The sequence below is a fragment of the Prionailurus bengalensis genome, chromosome E3 (genome assembly GCF_016509475.1).
Source record: "Prionailurus bengalensis isolate Pbe53 chromosome E3, Fcat_Pben_1.1_paternal_pri, whole genome shotgun sequence".
NCBI lineage: Eukaryota > Metazoa > Chordata > Mammalia > Carnivora > Felidae > Prionailurus > Prionailurus bengalensis.
The window spans coordinates 40,417,192-40,435,230 of NC_057357.1; the positions used below are offsets into that span (position 1 = coordinate 40,417,192).

Below are 18,039 nucleotides of genomic sequence, written 5' to 3' on the forward strand. Positions count from 1 at the left end.
GCACGTTCTAGTGCCTTTGGGAATGCAATCTGCCGCCACGAGTCACATTGGTTTCTAATGAGATGAAGCCATCGGTACCCTTGGCTACCATTTTCTCGCCAAAGGAGTCCATACGGCCCCCAAAGCGTTGCATGCACATCAAGTATTACGTCGAATCAATCGGCTTTGCTCAGAAATCCTCTTGAACCACACCCTCCTCCTTGAGATGAGACAAAGTAGAGCCCAGCAAACGGTGTGCGGTCCCAAAGACCGAAGAAGATGAACCGAAGAGAATCTTAAGGAAGATGGCGTTCCGTTTCTCCTCCACACTGTCAGCTGACCAACCCGTTTATTAAGGTGTAACTGCAGGAGCCGGTCCCAACAGGCTTTGCATCCTCATCACACCTAGAAAAATGTCACCCGCTTCCCTTCTCTGCGCAGCACAGGCAAATGCTGGCCTCCTAGCTCCCCTTTCTGAGCTGGCGTTGTTGGTTGTGAACTGCGACGGGGACAAAACGCCCCGCAGGACCGCGGAGCTGGCCGCCGGCGGGGACCCGCCAGGGACTCTTGCCCTTGGCGCCTCACGAACACTCTCGACCGTATTCGGCTCTTTCCGGCCTCTCGAGGCGCTTCGGGTGGCCTCGGCTTCCGCCGCTCTCACATTCGGCAGTTTCCGCGTTCCGCGCGCAGCCGTTGTCCGGGCAACGCGCTGCGGCTCGGCGTAGGTGAGTGGGGTCGAAGGGCGAGGGCTGCGAGCCGCCGGGTAGGGGCTCCGTGGCGGTCTGGGGCGGGGGAGCGGAGCGATGACGAGCCGGGCCAGACCCCGGTCCCGCGGACCCCCGGGCCATTTTCCTCCGGAAACCGGGCCTCGGCCGAGCGGGTCGGGTCGGGGTCGGCGGGAGCTGGGCGCGGCGTCCGAGGTCAGCACGCGATGATGGCCACAGCGGGCGCAGTCCCGGCTCCACCGAGGGCCGCGGGGCGGGACGAGCCCCCGGCGGGGCCCGGGAGGGGAGGCGGGCGGCGCCAGCAGGGCTCCCGGGACCCCCGCGGGACGGGGTAGGGGTTAGAAAACCGCCCCTATGCGCGGCCGGTCGGCCTTCGCGTGCAAGCCCTGCGGCTGTGACCCTGAACCGTCTGCGGTGAGGGGGCGCCGGCTGGGTGGCCGCGAGTGCCCGCGCCCCAGCATTCTGCCGCCGCCCCCCAGAGCCTCCCCCCGCCCCTCCCTCGCTGCTCAGTCAGCCTGCGCACCCCGAACCCCCAGCTGAGCCGGGCGCCCCGAGGCGGTGGTCCGCGGCAGGGACTGGCGTCGGACAGGAGCAAATCGCTTAGAACTAACGGAATTTGCTTCTTTTCTCAAAGTTTGTACATTTGCCACTTTGTTGTTGTTCTAGAGGCCCCGAGTTTAAGGAAAGGAAGTGCGCTTGTTTGCGAACTGATGCCACTGATCGGTGTCGTTAGGTAAGGATGATATTGTTAGTCACCTCTTCTTGTGTTTACCCTGGTAGCTTTTGTTTATGATCATGCAGATAATACCTCTTCGTAGTGGAAAAACGTTGAAACGCAGGTACAAGGAATGGTGAGCAATCCATCACACTGGGTAAAAACGGACTCCCCCACCTTGGCGGCTGTTTGCAATAAACCAGCAAGAGCATCTTCCCTTGCTAATCAACATCTTCATCGTATTCGCCTGGAGGGGGTGCTGTTCTCAGGGCTGGGGGTGCAGCCAGGGACTCCCACCTGCAGCAGGTAGAGAAGTCAGTCAAGCACACATTTGCAATAAAATCTGAAGGACTTTGCAATGAAGGACCGGCCTGTGTGGGGACGCTGGAGAGAAGCCTAGAACAACCTGGTAGTGAAGTCAGAGAGGGATGGGGCTTCTGAATATCCAAAGGTGGAGTGTGGGGGAGGGAGTCTCCCAGGAAGTCCCAGGCAGGAAAAAGTAGTTTAAAGACCTGAGAGTGGGCCGCCTGGGTGGCTTAAGCCGACTTGGGCTCAGGTCATGATCTCACGGTTCCTGGGTTCGAGCCCCGCATCGGGCTCTGTGCTGACAGCTCAGAGCCTGGGGCCTGCTTGGGATTCTGTGTCTCTCTCTCTGTCTGCCCCTACCCCGCTCATGCTGTCTCTCTCTCTGGGTCAAAAATAAATAAAACGTTAAAAAAATAAAACCTGTGAGCACCCATGCTTATTCCACAGCGATGTTTGAGACAAAAAATACAGGGGAAGCCAGGTTTTACCTCAAGTGCTGTGGTAACTCTTCCTTCAGTCTAACAAAATGAACATGACTTATTTTTCAGAGCAATATTTTCACCAAGTAAACTTGTTAAACACGAGTACAAATTTGTCATAGCCCCAAATTTCCACCCTTGGTTGGCTGTGACACATGAAAACTCAAAAGCCTTCCTTTGCTTTAACGCAAACGTTTCCTTTCGTTTAAACGCCCAGATTTTTATGCGGTTTTTTTCCGTTGTACTGACTTCATTTGAAAGTGCATAAGGACAGTCGGAGCCTCATCCAGAGTGGATGTCCCCTTTGTGATGGGGGGGGAGAGGTCTCTGGATCCGGCCCCCCAGGCCTCCCGCCTCCCGTCTGTGCCTCCCTGCTCCACCAGCAGCCCCCAGCATGTGTTCCTTACTCCATGGCAGTGAGAACACCACCTCAGAAAGTGTGCCTGTATTTCAGACTCAGTATATACTCAGAAGAAAAAAGGGAACGTTTGATATGTGACTGTTCATTTGTACCTTCGTGCATTTAGCTTCTTCCTGAAACGGGTTTCCTTCTCTAAATCCAAGCTGAGACTTCGAGTCTTCCTCTGATACAATTATTGTTGCTGCTAAAGCAAATGGCATAGTCCATTCTCCACTCCGATGGTAGAATGTCGCAGCATCCATTTTTTTTTAACACCATTTTTTTTCTTGTGGCTAAATATACGTAATATAAAATCTACCATTGTAATTATTTGCGTGTATACAACCGGTGACATTTAGCACATTGACGTGTGGTGTAACCATCCCCACCAACCCTCTTCAGTATTCTTCATCTTCCCAAACAGAAATCCTCTCTCCATTAAACACTAGCTCCCCATCCCCCAGCGCTACAGGCCCTGGTCCCCACCCTTTCACTTTCTGTCTCTTTGACTGTGACTGTGCTGGTCCCTCCCAGAGGTAGAAACACACTGCATTCGATCTTCTGTGATTGGCTTATTTTGCTGAGCGGAACGTAAAGTCTCCTACGTTCATCGATATTGTCACATGTCAGAATCTCAAGGCTGGTTCATTCTGTGTCCTGTACGTGCACCATATTGTGTTTCTCCATTCATCTGCCAAGAGACAGTGGTTGTTCCATCTTTCTGACTACTGTGAATAGTGCTGCCGTGAACGTGCGTGTACAAGGATGTACCCGACCCCCTGCTTTCAGTCTTCCGGGTGTACACCCAGAGGTGGAGCTGCTGAACTCTGTGTTTGAGTTTTCAGGAACCACCATACCGTCTTCCACAGCGTCTGCACCAGTTTGCACTCCCACCGGCAGTGCACGAGGGTTCCGATTTCCCCACATCTTTGCCAAGAGTTATTTTCTTTTTTTATTTAAAAAAAATTTTTTTTCAACGTTTTTTATTTATTTTTGGGACAGAGCGAGACAGAGCATGAACGGGGGAGGGGCAGAGAGAGAGGGAGATACAGAATCGGAAACAGGCTCCAGGCTCTGAGCCATCAGCCCAGAGCCCAACGCGGGGCTCGAACTCACGGACCGCGAGATCGTGACCTGGCTGAAGTCGGACGCTTAACCGACTGCGCCACCCAGGCGCCCCAAGAGTTTTTTTCTATCTATCTGGTAACAGCCATTTTTTAAAAAATATAATTTATTGCTGCGTTAGCTAACATACAGCGTATACGGGGTGCTCTTGGTTTTGGGGGTAGATTCCCGTGATTCATCGCTTACATACAACACTCAGCGCTCATCCCAACAAGTGCCCTCCTCGCTGCCCATCACCCATGTTCCCCTTCCCCCCGCTCCCCCATCAACACTCAGCTTGTTCTCTGTATTTAAGAGTCTTATGGTTCGTCTCCCTCTCTGAAACTGTTTTTTCCCCTTCCCTTCCCCCATGATCTTAAGTTTCTCAAGTTCCACATATGAGGGACTATCTTTGTGATATCTTTGACTGACTTATTTCACTCAGCTTAATACCCTCCATTCCATCCACGTTGTTGCAAATGGCAGGATTTCATTCCTTCTCATTGCCAAGGAGTACGTCGTCTATGTAAACCACATCTTCTTTATCTGATAACGGCCATTCTAACAGGCATGACGTTGAATACTTTTAAATGATAGCACAGGAACCTGCAAATATTGTCTTATCTGCCAGTTAGCTGCCCCAGACTGACTCGAGGGTGTGAGAAGTGGGCAGCGGGACTGGCCAGTCACGCACCGTCCCACCCTCCTGCGAGGGGCAGTACGCAAATCTTTTCCGGGAAAGAAAGACGTTAAGTCCGGAGAACGAATCAAGTTCACCGTCCCTACTGTTGCCGTGGCTTCGTTTTCTCGATTCTCTAACCAAGGAACCCTCTTGCCTTCGACTACCTGAGAGTCTGATGTTGAAGACAGCCGTGGTCTTCAGGGTTTATAGCAAATCGAATACTAGGTTTTTCTATATATTTCTCTGAAGCAGTTTCACTTCTATTTGGCTGGAGATTTTTGCTCAAAGGGCAGCTATGGAAATACAAACTGTCCTCCTTATGATTGGAATAAGGATGTCGTCTAGCCTGCTGGGCTTTACTTTATTGTTTTGATGGCAGTGTTTTATTCTTTCCGTCGTGCCTGGATCATTCCGGGTCCAATTTCTTGCTTATTGTACGCTTTCCCCCTGTTAGAGCTCTCTTCCACATAAAGTTGCCTGCATGGTCTTAAGGGGCCTTTGTCAGTTGCATCATGTTCCGGTGTTGGCTTCGTGATGCTTGTCCTTCCCGGTTCCTCGTATGGTCACTGTCTTTGTTTTGTTCAAAACCAACAGGACTTGGCCATCTTTCCCACGCAGGTTTGAACCCTGACTTGGTCTGAGTGTCATCATGGCCCTGTATTTTGACCACCGAGTGGAAGCCCCGGACTCCGTTGGGTCTCCTTCCCACATCCACTGGCACCCTGTGCATCCGTTCCTGGCAGTTGCCTCCGTCAGCCCGACCTCAGGAGGCAGCGTGGATGTATACCTGGAACAAGTGAGTAGTAAGAAGCCACAGTGCTGACTCCCAGAGCTCTGGCTCTTGTCTCCTCTTCGTTCTCACGTATATGTGTGCACACGGGTGTGGGGGAGTGTGTGGAATGTGGGGGATGTGTGTGTGTGTGTGTGTGTGTGTGTGTGTGTGTGTGTGTATCACGTTTTCCTGGGGTTCAAACTCCCAATATCATAAAAGCCCTTCAGTGTGGACAGTTCTCTCAGCCCCGGCACTTAGGTTGGGGACATGGTTAGGAGTGTCTAGCAGATTCTACAGTCAGCCTGTGGCCTCTGACCAGAGCCAACCCCTCCGTGCATCTGTGCGTCCCGGTCCAGTCTCCTGTTGGCCACGTTGGCCATCGGAAACTCTGCTGGTGTCCTGTGGCCGCCATAACGGATCCCCGTGAGCTGAGTGGCTTAAAACAAATCTGTCCTCTCACAGTCCGGAGGCCACAGTCTGAAATGAGGGCTCCTCAGGGCCACGCTGTCCCCGAAGACTCTAGGAGAGGACCGTGCCAGCCCTCATCCTGGCTTCCGGCGGCCGCCTCTGCTTGTACCCACATCGCTCCACTGCCATCATGTGTGTCTGTGTCTCTTTCCCCTTCTTGTAAGGACACCAGCCATTGGCTTCGGGCTCATTCTAATGACCTTTTCTTAACCTGATCATGTGCAGAGACTCCATTTCCAAATAAGGTCGTGGCACAGGTACCGGGTCAGGACTTCAGCACATCTCTTTCCGGGATGGCTCTTTGAGAGCTTTGTAGAAGCCCCCCCACCCCCTGCTCCCCACCGCTCTCCGTGCACGACACCCCTCACGTGTCACAAAGACAATCACGTTTCCCTTCCCGCTGCAACCCTCTGCAGTCCCACCGCACCTTCACTGGAGCGGCGAAGGTCATCAGTGATGTCTGCGTGCTTCTGGGTCCTATCTGAGGTCCCCCGCTCCTGGAAAACAGCCTGGAGGTCAGAGGGGCCGCAAATAACTTTGGCATTGCAGACCCTGGAAAGGCTCCTGGGTTCACCCAAGAGCCTGCCCTCAGGGGTGCCTGGGTGGCTCAGTCGGTTGAGACTTCAGCTCAGGTCATGATCTCGCCGTCCATGAGTTCAAGCCCCGTGTCAGGGTTGGTGACACTCCCCCGCTTGCACTCTGTCTCTGTCTCTCTCAAAATAATAAATAAACGTTGAAAAACTTAAAAAAAAAAAAAAAAGAGCCCGCACTTATAGAACCTTGGGGTCAACGCCCTTGACCTCCGGGCCTAGTGCTTATTTTTGTAAATAAAGTTTTATTGGAACCCATTGAAATGCTAGCTAGCAACCAAGCCGTTGGGAGTATGAGGTATGAGATCATACACCTTGATAACCTGGTCAGCGTGGTCAGTTGAGTCTTAATTCTATGCCTTCATAGCCAAGGGTAAGATTGGTATTTCTATGAAAATTAAGTAGAACGTTTCCTTAATAAACAGCTCTTTATATCCTCTAGCTGATACCGATTTCATTGATCAGCCAGAAGTTCCAGAGTAGCTGTCTCCCTTCACCACGTGGGATTTACCTCTTGTCCGTTGTAGGGTGAGCATGCGCCCGATACGCATATCGAGAGGTCGTTCCGGGTCACTTCCTTGTGCTGGCATCCGACGCGAATGATCCTGGCTGTTGGCTGGGAGACCGGAGAAGTGACAGTGTTTAATAAGCAGGACAAGGAGCAGCATGCGGTCCCCCCGACCCACACCAGCGACATCACCGTCCTCAAGTGGAGCCCCAACGGGAACTGCCTCGTGTCGGGGGACAGGGTAAGCAGACGTGGTTGTCACTGATTTCGGATCGCTGCATCCCCGTCGGTGCTGTTAGAGTGCAAGTGGGGAAGAGTGTTAAAGGTCAGAATTTGAGACATAGTGGTTGCTGAATTCACTTGACCTTGTTGGATGTCATGGCAGAATCTGTTTTATACTGAAAGTAAGGTTTGAAAATTTCGTCCTACCGTCATACTCTGGCAGAGGTGTGTCTGTAATTTTTTAAGTGAACTTTTCTAGGAAACTATGTTCATCAAGGTGAGGTGACTGTTACAGGTACTGTCACTTTTATGCTCCCCCCACCCCCCACCCCCGAATCAGCAGGTTCCCTGAGCACACTCCTTCGTTGCCTGGGAGGCCCTGGTCCTAATTGTCTAGCTCAGGGCTTCCTCATGGAGCTCACTTTGCCCCCGGGGGACAGTTGGCAGAATGTTTCTGCTGTCAGAGTGGCTGGAGGGGGCCGTCTACTGGCATCTAGTGGGTGAAGACCCGAGAAACTTCCCACAACACAGAGTTATCAGCCGAAAGCGCTAAGTAAGTGTTCCCAAGCTGAGAGTCAGCATTTATACCTAATTCGATTCACAGACAGGTGGCAGAAACTTTACACTGCGGTCATTCATTTCCCTTGGGCAAGGTAATACGTTTACGTGGGTCAGAGTCCACAGACTATGAAAAGGTCTCTACCGTGACAGGACTCTCCAACCCCATGCACTCCGCTCCCCTCCACCCCGCCCTCCAGCGCCCACAGCTTCCCGAAGCTTCTCCCGTTTCTTCCGATTCACAGCAGCACATACCGATGCATTCTGTCCCATTGCCACTTCTGAAAAATTTCAAGCTATTAAAGGAGTTGAAAGACTAGCCCGAGGATCACCGTGTACCCTTCACATAAATTCTCTGGTTGTTACATTTTGACACGTCTGCTTTCTCTATCTTTTCCCCTGAATACTTGAGAATTTGTCGCAGAGATCACACTTCACCCCAGGTCCTCTGGCGTTGATGTCTTGAGGACAAGGACTTGTACACAGCTGCCATCTGTGTGGCACTCGCGCTGAGGAAGGCGAGCGCTGAGGCGGTGCCCTCTCGGGCTGTCCCGTCCTGTCCCGTCCACGGCGGGTGTTGTCCTAACCCAGAATGTGGCCAAGGACCACGCGCTGCGTTTGGCTGTCCCTTCTCTTTGGTTTCCCTGAATCACGAACGGTTCCCTGGTCTCATCTTTCCTTTCTTCTCTTGTTTTTGGTCTTTGGTGACATCACCAAATGGAGGAGTCCAGACAGGTTATTTTGTAGACTGTCCCTCAGTATAGACTTGTTGTGCTTGGCAGGGGGTGGCAGTTAGGTGACAGGTAGCAACGTGGGGAGCCTTGCAGGTCCCCGGAGCCAGTGCCAGCAGGGGTGGGGAACAGGGTTCCCCAACACCGAACACTAAGTAGTCCTCGTGCACAGGGTGCCCAGAATTCAACTCCGTTCTGACACCGTGCACCTAGAGACAGCGCCAGGTCCCACGGGTCATGGCCTCCGTCCCACACCCCCACCCCCACCCGTGCTCCCGCCACAGGCCACAGAGTGGAGGGTCCTCCTCGGGCTCTTGCAGCCAGTTAGAGCGGCTCCCAGAGGCCAGGGAACCACGTACTCGTTCGCGCTTAGCGGTGTGTGGAAGGATGCGATAAAGGACACGAGGCAGCAGCCAGATGAAGAGACGCACAGGGCACGTCCGGGGAGGGCGCAGAGCTCCCGAGTCCTCGAGTCCTCGCCGGGTGCCACTCCCCCCACCCCTCCCTGCCCAGAGGCCTGCGATCGCAGTCCTGGGCGGTTATGGAGGCCTCGCTGGAGCCCTCTGACCCGTGGCGGGTCCTCCCGGCAGCCACCCCGCCCCTGGGCAGAGACCCAAAGTCACCTTCGTTAACGTGAGCGGAGACACCTCTGTGGCCCTTCTCACGGGAGATTCCGTGAACCGGTGGTGAGGGAACGTTTGGTCCTCTGAATGAGTGAGGACATATTTGTTATCAGTCAGGGTGTCGTGGGTCCTAATGTGTCACGGGTCACGTGAAGTGATGGTATGTCCCGACACTCACGTGTCAACACACTGACTGCACTTTCGTCTCGTACGACATTAGACTCTTGCTCGTGCGTGGGGCTGATTTCTTGTCTTCCGAGGTGACCTGTGTCTAGAGTGTATAAAACTGTGATGAATGTTGTCGCCACAAGGGAGACCGGTCAGCTCGGGTGTTGCCTCCGGTCTGGCACCTGGTTACCCAGAAACCCGAGGGGGCTTTGCTGAGAGACTTTGTGTGTAAGTTGCCTTTTAAGGCCGACACTACAACTGATCCTGGAACCACCTGGGAGTTAGGGGCATCAAGCCTCTCCCAGTCAGAGATCTGAGTATAACTTTGACTCCCCAGAAGCTTACCTGCTAACAGTCTCTGTTGACCCAAAGCCTGGCCAGTAACATAACAGTCGAATAACAACGTTTTACGTGCCAGGTGTCTCATATACCGCGTGCTTACCATAAAGTAGGCTAGAATAAAGAAAACTGCAAAAAACTCACACGGCAGAGAAGATACGTTTACGGCACCATACCCTGAAAGTCCACCTATAAAGGACCCACGTCGAGACCCGAGTTGTTCGAGGGCCATCTGTATCTGGAAAGCACTTTCCCGTTTACGATGATATAGTGCTCTCGGGCCTGCGGGACGATCGGGGGCACGCTGAGAGAACAAAGGATGGGAAGAAGAGTGTGTGGCAGCCTCCTCGAGCGGGAGATGTGCCCTGACAGCTGCGTGGGCCTCCTTGCTGACGGATTCTATGGAAGTGGTGCCGTTTGGCAAAGCTCAGCATGCCTCCGCAGCCACGGAGGCCTCCTGGCCCGGGCCCAATGGCACCGTCTCCCCACCCGACCTCTCGCGCTCGTGAGCGCCCTAAGCTTGAGAGCTCGATGACTTAAAAATTGCACACGTAGTACGCCTGTCCCCAGGTGGTGGTTTCCTGGGAAAATGGCTGATCCCAGGACTGGGGCCGGGCCCTGAGCCCAGAGGATCCGGAGAGCCAGCAAGTAAGGGAAGTGCTCCCAGATCCCGAGGTCCGGGCTGGGTCGGAGGGACGCAGGAGCTAACGAAAGACCTCCCGGTGGCCAAAGCTGGAGCTGGAAAGTGAACCAAGTGGTGCTGGATTGTAACCCAAAGCGGAAAGTCACCGTCTGTGACATAAACAGGGGTATGAACCCGTGATGTAGTAATTAGTGAGTGGTGGAAAAGAGACAAATCTCTCGTCCTGAAGAACCCAAGCGATTATGTAGATGGTCCACACTCAAGCGGGTGACTTCGTTCCAAATAGTACGGGACGGAGATGGGGGAGAAGCAAAGACTTCACCGTGGACAGGGTCACCCAAGGGACCTCACCGGGCGGAGAGGGTCAGCAGTGGCACAGATGAGGCTCGTCAGTGGCACCGATCACCCGTGTACGTGACGTGACGAGAAGGGTGCGCGGTCTCCGTGGCCTTCTCCCCGAACCTACAACCCAGCCCAGTCGCGAGAAGAGCGTCAGACGGGTCCCGACGGAGGGACGCCCCACATCATCCCTGACCAGTCCTGCAAGCTGGGGGGGTCAGAGACACTGTCCCGGCCCAGAGGAGCCTAAGGGGACGTGACGTCCAAATGTCCTGTGGCTCCTGGGGGGGGGGGGGGGGGACCCAGGGAGAAAGTAAGTGTGAATAAAGCACGACTCTAGTCAATACAGTACGTCAGTGTCGGCTTGTTAAATCTGGGAAACGCACTATGCTAAGTAAGGTCTGCTCACGGGAGAAGTGAGGGGTGGAGAACAGGACTTCTCTGAATGATCTCTACCGCTTTTGGTAAATCTGAGTCTATTCAAAAATTGAGTTTTGAAAGCTGGCTGTGTGGCAGGTGTTATCTGGGGGAGTGAGGGTGGCAGAGGGCACACGGAAGGCTCCTGTTCCTCCCACGTTCACGGCGCACACATAACAGTTTTGTGACTTGTCGTAAAAGGAATCGGCCTTTATTCTCTCGCACCGCGTAACACTCCCACCGGTCACCGTAAGATCGTGTCTCCTTCACACGGTGTTGGGTTTTCCAGCTTGGCGTCCTGCTCTTGTGGAGGTTGGACCAAAGGGGTCGGGCACAAGGGCCTCCTCTGCTGAAGCACGACTACGGAAAACACCTAACCCACTGCATCTTCCGGCTCCCCCCTCCGGGCGAGTGAGTAAGAGCGCGGGGCTGGTGCGGGGCGGGCTGCGGGCACATCTGCAGTGACCACGCCTTCCTGTAAGGAACCTCTGGGAATCTGACTTCCTGTCGTGTCTGCCTTCCAAAGGGACCTCATTCAGCTGGCGAAGGCGGCTGTGAGTGGCGACGAGCGAGCCCTGGACATGTTTAACTGGAGGAAAAGCGGCTTTGGGAGTCTCCTGAAAATGGGCTCTCAAGAGGGACTGTCGTTCTTTGTCAGCCTGATGGATGGTGAGAATCTTAGGTGGGGATTCTAGGACATTGAAGCGTTTAGGGGCGTCTGGTAGGGACTGTGAACAAAGAGGTGATGTCTCTGCATAAAAAAGCAGTGGCCTGTGTGTGTGCCAGCCTTAGAGTGACACGTCAGCGACTCTCGGCCATCACTGACCCAGCGTTCAGAGAAGGGCCTCACCTGGTCCTGATGGAGGCGGATGGGCTCGGCTTGTGTTTGGAGGGCTCTCAGGACGAGGCCCCGTTGGTATCTCCCCCCGCCCCAGCCGCTCCGTGTGCAGCTCCGGGGAGGGGGACGGTGCTGCCCTCTTGTTGTCCAGTCTGTGTGGCCCGGAAGCGCCCTGAGCTGAGCTCTGGGGAGGGAGTGTGACAGGGCAGGACGGGCGGGGGCACCGTCTGTCTGGGTCCTGACTCCTCAGTGTGAGCAGGGACACAGGCACCCGCGGCAGCAGATAAGTGCGGTATGGGGTGCGGGCAAAGAAGAGGGGTTACGGGAGACACGAGTGTGCATGCCGCAGGAGCGAGAGCAGGGAAGGGGGGCTCACAACGGCTTCCACAGGCCGGGCCGCCGCGTAGCTCAGCCTTGACGGGAAGAAGAGAGCAGAGGGCAGCTGCCAGGGCTGGGCTTTGCCCTTGTTAAGGTAGAGATACCACTTGTTTCTGGAGGTAAAAAGAGACGGCTGATGGAGGGGACTTGGAGGAGGTCCAGAGGGCCAGGCGTGGGTACAGAGCCGTGGGCGGTGCCGGGAGGAAGAGGCCAGCGCCAAGGCCCCCTTAGCAGGGAGTCGAGGAGATGATGTGGGAAGAAGGCCCAGTGGGCAGGGGTGCGCGGTGGGGACAAGCCTGGCTCTGGAACGGTCAGGCCTACCCCTCCCACAGGAGCTGTGGGCCTCGGGAGGGTCACCTTGTGCAGTCAGACCCCTGCCTGCGAGCTCGCGGGACACGTCAGCTGAGTGAACACGTGTGGGTGTCACCAAGCCTGCCACAGATGCTCGCTGAGGCAGTGCCGGCACGGTGACGTCGTGCTGACCGCGGGCCTCGGCACAACCTTGAACTTGTAAGGTTGAACGGGAAGTCACGTTATCCTTGGAAGCAGATGAGAGCAGACGGGGAGGGTGAGGAGGCTCCTGAGGGCAGCAGACGGGGCTGCTTGGCGGGCACTCACCGGAGGCTCCCCACCGACTCAGAAGGCTGAGGAGGGGCCGGCAGGCCGGGCAGAGCAGGGGAGGGAGGGCCTCTGGGTCGGGAGAACGCGTGCAGCTGCGGGAGGGCTGTGGCTCCAGGTCTCGGCGTCTTGGTGAGGGATGTGCACCTAATGTCAGCACATCAGGAGGAACAGAGAGTTTCGAGGCCGCCCGGCAGGTGGGCAGGGCTGAGAAGTGAAGCTTATTTCAGAGATGGCTGGGGAGTCTATGTGCAGACGGTTTTCAATGTTTGGTTTGTAAAGTTTTATAATGGACGTGTTTATGCTTTGCAATCGCACCTAAGTAGCTACAGGGACCGCCAGCGAGCACCCCCCACCTGGACTGACCCCTTTGCCCTTAGGGACGGTGCACTATGTGGACGAGAAAGGCAAGACCACCGAGGCAGCGTCCACGGACAGCTCGGTGCAGGCGCTCTTCTACCTGGAGAGGAGGGAGGCCCTGGTGGTGGTCACGCGGAGCCTGCTGCTGTCCCTGTTCGTGGTGAGGCCCGAGGGCCAAGCGGAGGAAGTGATGAAGGTAGGCGGGCAGCAGGGCGGCCGGGCCGGGCTTCACCCGACCTGAGCACCGCCGTCCAGGACCGTCACGAAGGTGACTCCGTTCCCAGGAGCTTTGCGGGAATCCGCCGACGGGCGGGGGCGGGAGAGGGCGGCCAGCTCGCAGCCTGGACACCCGGCTCTGACTAGGGACAACTGCTCACCCCGCAGCAGCAGCTCAATTGACCTTCACGGTGGGAACGGGATGGGGGACAACGTCCTGCTTCCCACCTTTGTGCAGATGGGGCCCTCACTTCCCTCCGTCACAGCCGCCGCTGCCCCCCCTCCCCTGCACGTGCCCTGTTTTGCCCCAAGGCGTGTCAGCCGCCCTCCTGGGCAGCACACGTCTAGCTGTGGGGCTGCCGAGATCCAGCGAGGCCTGGAGCAGGTGTCTCAGCCCCATGTTGGCCACCGCTCTCGGCCTGCCGCTCAGCGAGGGCTGGTCCACCCTGCCTCTGGCCAGTGCCCTGGTTTGTACCAGTTGAGTCCACGTTCCTGAGAGAATTCTGAACTTCTCCTGAAGATGATCCTGTAGGTTACCGAGCTGATTGACTTCTTGTGAATAGGTGTTTACACAATTACTTAGGTGCCCCTGGCACAGCAGTGGAAAATAGGGTCCTGAGTCATGTGGACCCGGGTCCAGATCTCCGTGAGCCTCTCACTGGCCGGGGGGCCCGGGCAGAACGGGGTCACGACACCTGCCCGAGAGCGTGTGGTCATGTCTGAACGGGGCTCACCTTGGTAGTTGCTCTAGAAACGCGCTCACCATGCGCCATGCGTGGAAGCCACAGTCGTTAGCCATTTAACATACCACAGAGAGTCGTGTGGCTGAGTGGGCGTCACCTTTCCATGTGTCTCCACCCACCCGGCTGGCACATCCCCACCAGGCCACCACACACTGGACGCTCTGGGCTCCAAAGAGCAACGTGCTTCCTTCAGGTTGTTTCTCGTCATCAGGTCAAGTTGAGTGGGAAGACGGGTCACCGGGCAGACATCGCGTTGATCGAGGACAGTGTGCTCGTGACTGCCGTAGGGGAGCCCATCCTCAGGTAAGAGCCCGGATGCTCGGCAGGCACCGCCATCGAGGGTCAGTCCCTTTGGAGTCACATCCATACAACCACCTCTGAGGTCAGAGAGTAGAGCACAGCACCGACCCAGGCGTCCCCTCTCGGCCCTCACCGGGCAGGCCCGTCCCGATTCCGACGCGTGGTTTTCTCGAGCCTGGCGTATGTGGAATCACGTCTTGGCTTATCTACCTGCCCCTGCTCCATGTGATACTTGGGTTTCTCCCATGTTAATGCCTGTGGTTGGGGTCCCTTCGTTCTCGTTGTGACCTGGTGTGTCACGAACCCTGCTCCCTTTGAATATGAACAAGGCATCAAATAGATCTAAGCATAATGACGGCGGGCCTTTCGTGTCGGAGTCCCTCGGGCTCCGTCTGCTTCCCGATCGCTGTGCACATGGAGCAAGACCCTGGGAGGCGGGGAAGGGCGCGACATGGTCCCCTGAATGGCGCCATCTGCCTTTCGTTGTAGATTCTGGGATTTGGAAGGAGGAGAGAATTACGTGCTGAGTCCAGAAGAGAAGTTTGGTTTCGAGAAGGGAGAGAATATAAACTGTGTTTCTTACTGTAAAGTCAAAGGTGAGCCTTGTCGGGTGCCGGAGAGAGAGAGGCGGCCTCAGTCCTCGCTCTGTGGGCTGCAAAACGGCTGGTGGCGACTCAGAGAGCGGTAGATGGGTTGTAACTGTCAGTCGCCTGAGCAAAGTCACTGGGGAGCGGGGAAATGACAGCACGTGAAGGTCGGCGGGTTTGCTCGACAGTGTGGCCACCGTGGGTACAGGCGAGTGACCTGTGTTCCCTCCTGAAACCGCGAGGAAAAGCGTGGGAAAGTAACAACACGCATGCATGTGCCTGTACGTACGTGTGCACGCGTGTACACACACGGAGGACAGGAAAACGGGCGACGAGCCAGGCAATCGTTTATTTTGCGCCTGCTGGGCACTGGGTGCCAGGCTAGCCCCGGAAGCAGCACCGAACGGGCACCCAGGCCCCTGCTCTCGTGGAAAATCCAGAGGAGCAGCGCCGGCACCCCCGGCGCACGCGGGTGGGGGCGGGGCCGGTGCCGGAGCTCACCGGGCAGAGGGCTGGTTCGGATGTTTGAGAGCCTTTGCCCCTGCCTTTAACCCTTTCACCTCAGAGAGCTTCGTTTTTACCCGCAGGTCTCCTGGCAGCGGGCACCGATAAGGGGCGAGTTGCCATGTGGAGAAAACTGCCGGGCCCGCAGAGCGGCCGAGCGGCCGAGGGCAAGGACGGGTGGGCCGTTCAGACCCCCACTGTGCTCGAAGGCAACATCACACACATCAAGGTACGCGGCACCGGGGCGCTGGGCACTCTCTCCGCCCTGCGACGGCGGAGGACGTGGTTGGCTTTGCGCCTGCCAGTTCCTCAGCCTAGGGCCCTATGAAAACAACAGAATGACTCTGAAGGCCTTTGGGGTTTCGGAACTGTGGATACGGGACTGTGGATGTGTAGTCCTCGGTACCCGTGTTCTCCGTCCACCCACCCTCTCTCCGTCACCTCTCTCTACGCTGACAGCAGCTTTGTCGAGATGGGTAACACCCCGGTTTTCCTTTCAGTGTATTCGGAGTGTGCAGTCCTCCCCCTCCAACCCCCCAGCCCCTGTCCTCTGTGCGCACACGCGCGCGCTTTCTGTCTCTGGGTTTGCCCGCACTTGGCGTGTCGTAGAGACAGAACCGTACAATCCGCCGCTTTCCGTGTCCGGCCTCCGTCACCGAGTGTCACGTGTCCCCCGTCCGTGCCCGTTACGGTGCATGTGGGCGGTTCATCGCTTCCCACAGCTGAGGGGCGCCCAGTGCGGGCACGGACCACGTTTCATTTCCGTTCTCCTTCCGTCCATTCCATCGATGGACACATGGGTTGTTCCCACGTCTGGACTTGCTGTGACTCACGTGGCCATGAACGTTTGTGTACAAGTTTCTGTGTGGACATATGATTTCATTTCTCTTGGGCGTATGCCTTTTCTGCTCTTTTATTATGAATCGTCTCCCTGTCGATGGCCCGTATTTGGGGAGATGCAGTGTCACACCTTCCTTCGCGTCTCTAGGTGCCGTTTCCTGTATTGTTTGAATATGTTTGTAGTGGCTGCTGTGAAGGCCTGTTAAACGTGACATCTGGGCCTTCTGGCAGTTTCTGTTTGCTTTTACTTTCCAGGGTGTCTGTCATACTCTCCTGTTTTACGTGGCTCTCGATTTTTGGTTGCAAACCGTTCCTCCAGCCGCGCCCCCCCCCCCCCCCCCCCCCCCCCGCCTCTAGGGTTTCTTGCTGCCGCTTGTTTATTTGTTTGGTGGCTGGACCACCGCAGTGACGTCTCTGTCCCCTGGCGCAGCAGGGACCGTGAGGCTCTCTGACCGTCCTCTCCCTGATCTGCCGAACTTCGTGCCTCAGCCGCCCTCAGCTGCTGGCCAGTGGCTCTGGGCGTCGATTGCCCCACGGTCCAGTCCCATCCGATTTGGGCAGGTGTGGTCTTTGAGCTCAGGGTCGGTGCTTCGTTGTGACCCAGTAAGGCCGCTCTAGGCGTATCTGTCCCCCATTCCTTCTGGGTATCGGTCTGGCTTGTGGGGAGCTTGTAGCTCTCTTGAAGCTCCCAGCCTCCTCCCGATGCTCACACCCAAACCCCCGCTCTCTCCGAGAGCACCCTGAGGCTCGGAATTGCCCACGTTCTGTTTCCAGCGAGGTCACCTCCTCTGGGGAGCGCTTCGGAGCTCTGTTCCCGTGGGCTGCCTCTCCTCCTGGGGGAAGAAAGTCTGAGTCCCCCCTCCAGAGCTCAGAATGGGGACGGTGGCCACTTCCGTGCAGTGATACCCTGCCTGCCCTGCGAGCAGGGAGCCGGGCTCCGCGGCCTGTGGTCTCAGGCCGCCTCTCCCAGAGTGGAGCCCACGCACCATGAACGAGCCGGGGTGCGGGCGTGGGGGCCCGGCATTCTCGGGCATCCGGTGAGCTGCAGAGACCCCACCCTCACAACGTGGAGCCGGGGGAGTGAGAAACGCCACCTGGGAGATGCTGTGGCCGCGATGAGACAGGGAGCCGACCTCCCGGCCACACCTGCCCGGGGCGGCGGGGGGGGGGGGGGTTGGGGAGGGAGGGCGCCACAGACGCTGCTGTTCCTGCCGGGTCCAGCGGACTTTCCTGGGGCCTTCTTCATTTGCCTCTTGCCCAACTTCCGGAGCGTTAGGTGGCCGTTGCCTCACACTTTGCTCCGGTTGTGCCCGCCCCCGCCTCAGGGCTCCTGACCTCAGACCTGGTCCTCAGACCTGCGGTGTGCGGTCCTCTGAGACCAGATCTACCTAAGCGCAGCCGGGTCAGGACAGGAGGACACACGTGCTAAGTGGTCAGGGGCGCCATATGGCACTTTGGGGGCTACCCTTAGACCCTTGTGGCCCAGCCGGTGGTAAAAGTCGCTTCTCGGTGAAGTAGGGAGTTAAATATCTTACCGAGGCCAAAACGAATGGCTGCAAATAGCATAGATTATTATCAGGTCGGCAGAGAACGTACGACTTTCTCAGATTTGAAGAGATAGGAAGAGCCCTGCTAATTTTCCTGAAGAACTTAAAGAGAAACCAAGTAAGCGCTGAGACATTCCTTAAAGAGAAGCCTCGATCTCCTAAAAGTGTCATTTCTTCCCAAGTAAATTTACCCATTACGTGTACGTCTGTGCAAATCATGACCTTTTTTTTTTCCCTTCCGGAGGAATTCAACAAAGTTAACTCCTCTGGGAGAGCACATGGCACATGGCTGAGGAAAACACGTACAGAATCAGAACATTTCCGTATCCCCGACCAGAAC

At 56.3% G+C, this 18,039-nt stretch overlaps 1 protein-coding gene across 4 annotated transcripts in view; it reads left to right on the forward strand.

Annotated features, from left to right (window-relative positions):
• Positions 1-604: 604 nt before the first annotated feature.
• Positions 605-18,039, forward strand: part of IFT140 (intraflagellar transport 140) — a 79,896-nt gene continuing 62,461 nt past the window's right edge. The window contains exons 1-10 of one of the 4 annotated variants that reach the window (XM_043561035.1): positions 605-704; positions 1,371-1,437; positions 5,009-5,186; positions 6,748-6,969; positions 11,058-11,179; positions 11,295-11,437; positions 12,983-13,158; positions 14,133-14,224; positions 14,711-14,817; positions 15,396-15,541. In XM_043561035.1, coding sequence (XP_043416970.1) covers positions 5,040-5,186; positions 6,748-6,969; positions 11,058-11,179; positions 11,295-11,437; positions 12,983-13,158; positions 14,133-14,224; positions 14,711-14,817; positions 15,396-15,541 — 1,155 coding nt within the window. In that variant the 5' untranslated portion in view covers positions 605-704; positions 1,371-1,437; positions 5,009-5,039. The other 3 variants (XM_043561037.1, XM_043561034.1, XM_043561036.1) reach the window with 3 other exon arrangements.